The following is an 8,649-nucleotide window of genomic DNA, read 5'->3' as shown; positions in this document are numbered from 1 at the left end:
CCCATTATACACACACATACACCCCCCCACACATCACCATATACCGCACATGCCCACCATACATACACACATCCTACCATAATATACCTCCACCAATCACCCTCCCCCCAATATACAAGACTAAGACTTTATTTTTGAGCTATTATGCTATCACCTCTATATACACTCTTCAAACACAAATCATAACAACTATTTTGGCAGTAAAATTAAAATATGTTATAGTAGGTGTTTGACGTGTTTTTTTCTACTTCTAAGATGGCAACCCCCACTTCCCAAAAAGAGTATTTCTGGGGGGGCAAGGGGAGGGACTTCCAGTGGCAAAGGTCAGGGGTTAGGGGCAGGACATCCAGTCCCAAGATGGCAACCAGGGGGTGGGGCAACTGTCAAGGGGCAGGACTACCCATGCAGCCCTCAAAAGCCCAGCAAGCCTCATTAAGCGGCCCTCCAGCTGAAATAATTGCCCACCCCTGGTATATGAGAAACCTGGGTGACAGAGGTTTGCTTACTAACAGGATAAGCAGCTATTCTGCCCCAGGTCAGAGGTTCAATTACAGGGCAAATTGCTGATGACTGAAAATTGCTATGATGTGATCACTGTAAGCTAGACAACAATGAAGTGTAATATCAATCTCCATCTAGATCCCAGTGGAGGGGTGTCTATAATTTAGAGAGCACTATCACAAATAGCTCTACTTTACACAGCAACTTTACAGTAAAGAATCTGAAAGCCCTTTTTGCTCTAAATATGAGTATACAGAAATCCCTTCCTGTAACACTTGAAATGTACACGCTCCCACATGACTATGGTGGCACACCAAAACTGTTTAGCACTGTATAGCAGCAATCTGGGAAAACCAGAACTGTAACTCCATTGAAATTATGGGGAACAACAGTTTTGGTAGATATTACAAGCCATGTTACAAGAACTCTGGAGTGGATAAACACGTGACTCCTGAAGCCTGATGAAGAAGGTGGCAGAAACTTTTCACACCTATGGTCTGGATAACTTCAGCCCTCCTAAGCTTGGGATAAGATAGATGCATACAGGTGGTTGCTGCACTGAAAACTCGGTGCCTTCTTATGTTTTGTTCTTCCTACTAAGGTTAACCAATATTTTGTTTGGAAAAAGCTGAGCCATTGCTTTCTTTCACTACTCACAGCTCCACAAGGAAAGACCTTCCAGGCAACCAATCTAGATGGGCCCCACATACAGTGAGAGTTTGTAGACTGAAATCCATGTCCCAATATGAATGGGATAACTGTAGGATTCTAACCTGAGAGAGATGAGGGCATGAAGACTGTCGGCTGGAAGAGATACATTTAGAGAGGCATCACTGAAGGCATCCGAGATGCAGCTAGGCCTGAACAGCGACAACTTCATGCTGGAATTTGGTTTTGAGACTAGCAGTATGGGTAGACATTCTTTTAAAGCACTAAAGATTTCAGTGATATTTGCAGCACCATGAAAGCCTAGCTGATACAGGTATTACACATGGCGCAAGAAATTCTTGAGCTGCCAAGAAGTTCTTGTTGGAAAGAGGCAACATTTTGTGGCAGTTTGGCTATGCTTTTCCCACACAAATAACTTGGGTGGCTCTATGCTTGCTTTTTGAAGCAATGAAGGGACATATATAGTACTACAGATTTAACACTTGCCCATAGCATGGGCTAAATGCAACTTCTCTTGCTTTGTCCAAGATAAGAGACCAAAGTTAAATTTTGTCTGTCTGGTCAAACAGTTATCAGTTATCCATAAGGCTCTTATATTTATGCTCAGGTACAAAAAACACCACCTATAATAGAAGCTACTGGTGTCTTGACTGTCCTTTAGGAAAGTGATCACCCTGTGATGGTTCTGTAGCAATGACCAAACTATCATAGAACAATGCTCAGACTAAAAGACATAGCTTGATAATTCTCTTTGGTGATAAGTGATTTCATGAATATAAACTAGAGACAGAAACTGGTCTAGATAGAAACAGACCCTAAAATGCTGAAAGTCACATCAGCGATGACACAGCTTCCATAGAAACACTGTGTAAAAGTCATCACTTAAACATTAGAAAGTGAACAGGAAATTGTAAAAGTGCATGTTAAATGTCAGAGTTCCACGTTGAATGATACGTTCAAGACCACTCCTGAACAAAAGTGAAAGCAGGGAGCTGCAAGAAGAGGAGTTGGAAGTCAATACAATTCAAGCATAGCCTATTTCTAAAACAAAATTGGACAATTTAAAATGAGAAACACAAAATGACCTGGACTTACAGCAGTCTGAAACAGTAATTCTAGACAGATGATTAAGGCATTTTCAAACATAAAAACCAACTGGGAGGATATAGATGAAACTGTGCACACAATGGATGACTGTACAAAGAATATTGTGCAACAGCTCTGTTATATGATGGAAGATGTTATGTGTAATCCACCATTCCCATCTGAATACTGAGAAATGTAAAATCAGACTTTGCAACATCTACTTCTTCTCAGATAAAAACGTTGCCATGAGAAAATATAGACTTAGATCCTAGGCTGCATGCAAATTATTAAGGGGTGCAGCATAAAGTCACCAATTACCCCCTTATAAAGTAGTACAGCTTCAAAGATTTCTTGTGTTGCTTGTAGCTATTCCAGGAAGGGGCTGCCAAAGCACAGTCTATCTCAAATGGTGTCTATGAGGTAAAGTCAGCCAGACAAAGAGCCACAATGATATCACTTAAGGATTCTCTCACAAGGGGAGTGAAAAAATCCTCTGTCTCTCCATCCCCTCATCTAAGACAGCATCAGCCCAGCCCCCCAACTGGTGGATCCACCTAGGTGACTCCATTGGGAGAGGGGAACTCACTCTCCCTTTGTTCCAGTTTCCTGCCCAAATACCTGGGAGGCACTGGTCACTCCACAGCGGGGTTGCTGACGTTTTTCAAATTAACTAGCCTGCACCAACCATCTTCTGAGGGTACTGGTTTCTGGTTGGGACGTTGTGATGAGATCACCAAAGTTTTAAAAGGGGTTACTCCATTTTGGAGAGGTCAGTCATTTTGGGACACTGAAACAAGCAATAAGCCTCCAGAGATCCACCAGTCTCTGGATGAACATGTGAGAAACTCACCTGAAATTCAGCCAGTAATTTAGGATTAAGTGAGTTAGACGCATATCAAAAGAGGTCAACAAGCCCATTTTGTTTTGCTTAAGTAGGTCGTCTTTCAATTTCCATTGTTTTGTATTCCTTCCTCACTCTCTCCCTCTTTGATTAATAAAGCTATCTGTTATAGCATGCCTTGCTGTAAATGCTTATGAGGGTGAGACTAGTCTTTAAAACCCCCTATGTTCAGCTGGCTAAGGTGGATCTTTTTACTTTCCTCCTGTATAGGAGGCTGCTTGTGAATACTTCAGGCTAAAAGAAGCACTCCAAAATACCATAGTGGGCTAAACATCCTGAGGTCACCAGGGTCTGTGTACCCCGGGCTATGCAGAGCCCTAACAAAGACCAGGGCCCTGGTGGTGGCAGCAATAACCCCAGGCTTGTGGGTGTGCTCCAGGAAGGGGTTGGCCAGACATAGGCCCCCCCAGGGGACACACCCAAAGTGTGGTTTTTGGTCAGGCGCAGTGAGGCAGGTGGCTCAGCGCAGAAGTGTCCCCTACTGGCCCACCCCTACCTTTCTTAGAGTTGTGAAAAGCAGCTGTTTCAGGGCAAGAATCTGAATTCTAATACCCAACTGTGAAAACTGCATTACAGAAAGAGAAATGCACACAAAATACTGAAACTACATGATGCCCAACTGCCCTTGCTCTAAGGTTGGCACAGACTATTTTAATTAATTAGCCAAGTATTAGTGGAATGTTATTCATTTCATTTGAGTTTTAACTTCTCTGTTACCTAATGCACTGAATAGTAATGCAATACCACACTGTAAGTCTCAGCATGCTCACCACAGTGTTTCAGGTAAGTAGAAAGTAGATGACAAGCCACAATACACAAGCAGCTCAGTTTAGCAATCCCTTCTGATTGCTGTATCAGCTGAAGTACACCATGTTGCACCCTTATTGTAAATTAGCAGATGAGTTGGTACAATAGCAAAAACTTTGATTTTAAAGTTTCTAAAAAAAGCCCATAAAGTTTAATGGAACCACACTTAATAAATGTTGAAATGCTGAAAGACATTTCAACAATGCTTTAACACTGCCAGTTCAGAGGCTCAGAGAGGATAAACTCCTTGGAGTTAAAAACAATTCTCTTGCAGCAGTCATGAAATAACTGTATCAGCAAATAGGGTCAGAATTTTTTTAATTTATTGTTTGATTTTTTAAAGGGAAGATGCAACAGTTGCCACTGGGGTTTGTGGCCAAAACCTGGAAGCATGTCAGGTCCTTTATGTCATACCTGTATTACACTACTCTGTTTCAGGATGAATGAGGCTTCGTGAGTTTTAAAAGGGGAAAGCAACAACCCCAAGTGATATGTAGGCGAAAATATCATCTTTTGCAATTCTTTACCTCTGATAATATACCAAGACTCTGTTTTATTCTACTTTCCCTGGGACTGAAGTCTACATTTTGATGTTTGGTGTACCCTGTTACTGGAAATAAACCCTATCCATTCGTTTATGAGCTACCCCTTTTGTTACTGTCACATTAAGAAGTAAGCCCTTACTTGGATATCAGTCAGCTTGTTTAAGAAGCGAGTGGCCAGCTGAGGTCCATTCTCCATAGTTGGAATGTGCAAATTCTAGGATGGAATTTAAAAAGAGAATAATTATTATACAGCCAATAATACAGTGGTTATTAACCTCTTCAGACTCAGACTATGTATGGAAAAGAATAGAATAATTCTTCTGTTGCAAAAAACTCAGAAAGACCACAACAGGCACCACTAGATGTAGACTCTATTTACTATCTGCATAACTGTGTTAAAATAAAACAAATGCATTTCCAATAACCAACATCTTCATGTCTCCCATCATACTGGGAAAGTACAATATTCTTTAATAGATATACGCCAACTATTTAATTATTCTAAACCACTATTCTATTGTGGTTGTCCTAGTATATAGCTTGTCAAAGAAATGACTGCATTTTCCATTCTTAAAATTTGCTTTGGACTGTGTAAGTGAACACAAAGTGAGAGAAATGCTCTATAATTATGGTTTTCAAATTTTTTAGACTTAAGGTATGCCTTGAAAAATGCCAGCTCTTAGTTTTCACTCTTTTATTGACTACAGAAAAAAAATTAGAACAATACTTCTATTGGAAAAAACTTAGAGAGACCACAACAGGTCAGAATATCGTTAATTCTATGGATTCATGTTTGAAATTTCTAAGTTTAACTTGTGAATCATGTTTACACACCTAAGAGCGGTAACATTGTGGCACCCTGCATCACCCTTGAAAGAATCTCAAGGCACCTTGGTTGAGAATCACTGCCCTACAGAATTTCCTTGGATGAAAACAAAATCTTCCAGCTGGTGTACAGCAGACAGAAGTAGCCTTACTACCTTGTCTTAGTCCTGACACCTAGATCAACTTCATTAGAGCTGCGAGAAATAAAGGGCATGGGTCATTTTAGGCATGGGGAAAAGCAGAAAAGAAGGAAAAGGGAATAATAGCACAAAGCTGTGTTCCCTGCACAACCAGGTTTTTGCTCCTGCATGGTTTTCTGCTAGCAGTATACCTTAAAGTTGATCCTCTGCAAGGAACATTATGACCATGATGAACAAAACAGGATCAGACCAGCTCTCAGTGAGGAAAGATCTGAACCCAATTCATGTTCACTCCTCTGTCAAGCTGACCAAACTGTTTTTCCTATTTTAACAATCTGATGAAAATTCAAAATGTTATTTTTTTTTTAAATGACAAAAACTCTACTAACTTTAAAATAAAATTGCTGCCTCTGACCGGTCAGCTAAGAGCTGGTTATTTTCTTTTTCACATTTTGAATTCACAGATTAAAAATAAAAAAGGAAGAAATTCTGGTAACACACACAGAGAAAAAGACCCTAAAAGTATTTTTCCCCCAACCAGCTCTACTGCTTAGTCACTTGGGAGGCAACAAGACAATATGCTTGTAAGATACACCTCCACCTCAGACAATGTCTTGGCAGCAGAGCTATGACCAGCCTTCTTTTCTACCTAGTTATTTCTGTTTCCTTCAATTCATAGTTAATAGGGAAAATGAACAAATAAAAACATATAAATGGTTCTCTTACCTCATTCTTGTATAATATTTTAGAAATGGGACATACAATACAAGCAGTCCCAGCACCAAACATCTCCTTCACTCTGTTTTCCTCCAAGGCAGTTGTCAGATCACTCATGGTGATGTACCGCTCGGACACTTTGAATTCTTCCTGCAACAGAATCCAAAAAGAAAAGAGACAAGCACATCATCTTAAAAGTCAAAGCACTTTCCTCAACTTAAATGCCCTGAATTTGTTGCACTCGGCCTATTTTAGGCTATGAAACTATCTGAGTCAAGGTGGAACCTGGTTAACAAATGAATGACCTACAAGGAAAACTCAAAGGTCTGCAACATGAGATGCTGTCAGTTCAGGGTGTGGCAGTCTTCCCTCTGACTTAGTATTGAACCTCAACACCATATTACAGAACACTGTGCAGATGGAAAATATATTTATAATGATATGAAAATAGAGAGGATGTGTTTATTTATGTTTACTAATGGACTTCATAGCACTTGTCTTCAAATCTCTTATCAAATTCAACTGTAGCTAACTACATTCTACTCACCTGGAATTCCTCCTGTGGTTCCAAGTACATGAAGTACTTCAATTCTTGCCCTAATCTTCTATTGTGGCTTGCATGTACTTGCAATATTCTAAATTCATGTTACCCATACCAGAAATGATAAGTGAAGTTATTAACATTGCACCGGCATAATAAATGTCCACATGCTACCCTGCAGAAGTGCTAAGGAATCCTAACCATCTTTCCATTCCTGATTTAGGGGAAATGTTAATGAACACTAAATGTTTAATTAATATTTCAATTAAACATTGAAATGTTGTCATTTGGTTGTGGAAACTTCATTTTCTACTCAATCTATGACTTAACCCTTGGGCCTTGAACTAATTCTAATGTGGAACAGGAGCCATCTGCGCAGCAGAAAACGTGGCAATTAGCTCTGGATGAGAATAAAAGTTAAGGGCTAGGAAGAGACAGGAAGAGCACAGTGTACAAACAGTGATCAGAGGGAAAAAGAAATATGTAAGCAAAAGACAAAAGTGATATAACGAGATTTGGATGCAGATTAGTGCCTCTGGAACAAGGCAATGGTGACTGAAGTTATGTCTACGCTAGAAGTGAGAGTTATGATTACAGCATGTGCATGAAGGCAAGGACCCTTGTGAGGGCTAGCAACTTGAGTACATAACATGGTTCCCAGGGACTTACGCAGGCTTTACTGAGACTCATGCTGCCTTGTCTTTACTGCTATTGTTATCCAATATACCCAGATAAAAGTGCTGTACTGTCCCTTATAAAGTGCTGTCATACCTCTGACTGCAATGTAAATGTTGCACTTGGAACTTGGACTGAGGCAGTAGCACCATGGGGAACCCTTCAAGCACAAGATGAGATTTTCTACAATATTATCAATTCGTTTAAATCTGATAAACTGGATGCAGACATCACAGAATTAGACTCTGCAAGCATGTGGGTGCATTACACCTATGCCTGGATTTAAGGCTGAAGATGTGAAATGACAGAACAAGAAACTGAGGAATGAAGGGGTCACGAATGATAAGTGCTTATTTCCTTGGTTTAGCCTGTCTGAATTAGTGGGAAATGGAGTCTACCAAGCCCTATTCAAAGTTAATGAAGGTTTTTATGTAGAAATGCTATGGGGAATGTCAAAAAGTAGAGGTGCACCGATACATTGATCCAATATCAGATCAGTACCAATATGAAGAAAATTGTCTACATCAGATATTGGCCCAATGGGGCCAATAATTTGGCTGATAAATGCCTGTGCTGCATGCAGCTGCAGTGCAACACAGAGCAGAGCTGGCAGCATGGAGAGCTGCCTCCACCTGGTAAGTTGGAAGAGGAAGGGGGACAGAAGGGGTGTGGAGGGGGCAGATCAATGACACCCCGTTAGGGAGGGGGCAGTAGCTGCCCAGGTGGGGCAGGGAGGAGCACAGGACGGAGGTGTGACTCATGGGGTGAGCAAGGTTTCTGCTGCTGCTTGCACCCTGGAAGGGCAGGACAGGGGGGGCCTGTGCCCCTGGATCTGCGCAGTGTGGGGCAGACGGCAGCTGCAGAGTGGAGCCGGAGCTGCACAGGGCTTTTCTTGCCAGGGGCTGGGCTAGGAGCAGGCTCCAGCAGAGATGGGAGGAGGCTGCAGCTACCCCAAATTTTGCAGTAGCTCCACTCCAAGCCCCGCACTGCTGCCCAGTGCAGCCCTGGCTGAACACCCCACCTCCACCCAAGTGCCAAGAAAAGTTGCAGCTGTGGCAGACAACCGTGTGGGACTGGGGGCAGAGCTGCGGCAAAATTTGGGGTGGCTGCAGCCTCCTCCCAAAGCTGCCAGAGTCTGCTCCAAGCTTAGCCCGTGGCGAGAAGACCCACGTGGCACCAGCTCCACGCCATGCAGATACAGGGGCACACCCCCTCCACCCCCACCCTCCTGGGTTGCCCTCC

General features: G+C 41.9%; 1 protein-coding gene across 1 annotated transcript in view; it reads right to left on the bottom strand.

The window, feature by feature from the left end:
* The window catches only part of BCAT1 (branched chain amino acid transaminase 1), a 110,317-nt gene that overhangs the window by 4,941 nt on the left and 96,727 nt on the right, over positions 1-8,649 (bottom strand). Inside the window, exons 9-10 of the mRNA XM_019515633.1 lie at positions 6,201-6,341; positions 4,649-4,723 (exon numbers count right to left, since the gene is read on the bottom strand). Of these exons, the coding sequence (XP_019371178.1) occupies positions 4,649-4,723; positions 6,201-6,341 (216 nt within the window). The remainder of the gene's footprint in view (positions 1-4,648; positions 4,724-6,200; positions 6,342-8,649) is intronic.

The sequence above is a fragment of the Gavialis gangeticus genome, unplaced genomic scaffold, assembly GCF_001723915.1.
Source record: "Gavialis gangeticus isolate Ggan-Ray unplaced genomic scaffold, GavGan_comp1, whole genome shotgun sequence".
Classification (NCBI taxonomy): domain Eukaryota; kingdom Metazoa; phylum Chordata; order Crocodylia; family Gavialidae; genus Gavialis; species Gavialis gangeticus.
This window is presented reverse-complemented; position numbering and strand designations above follow the sequence as displayed.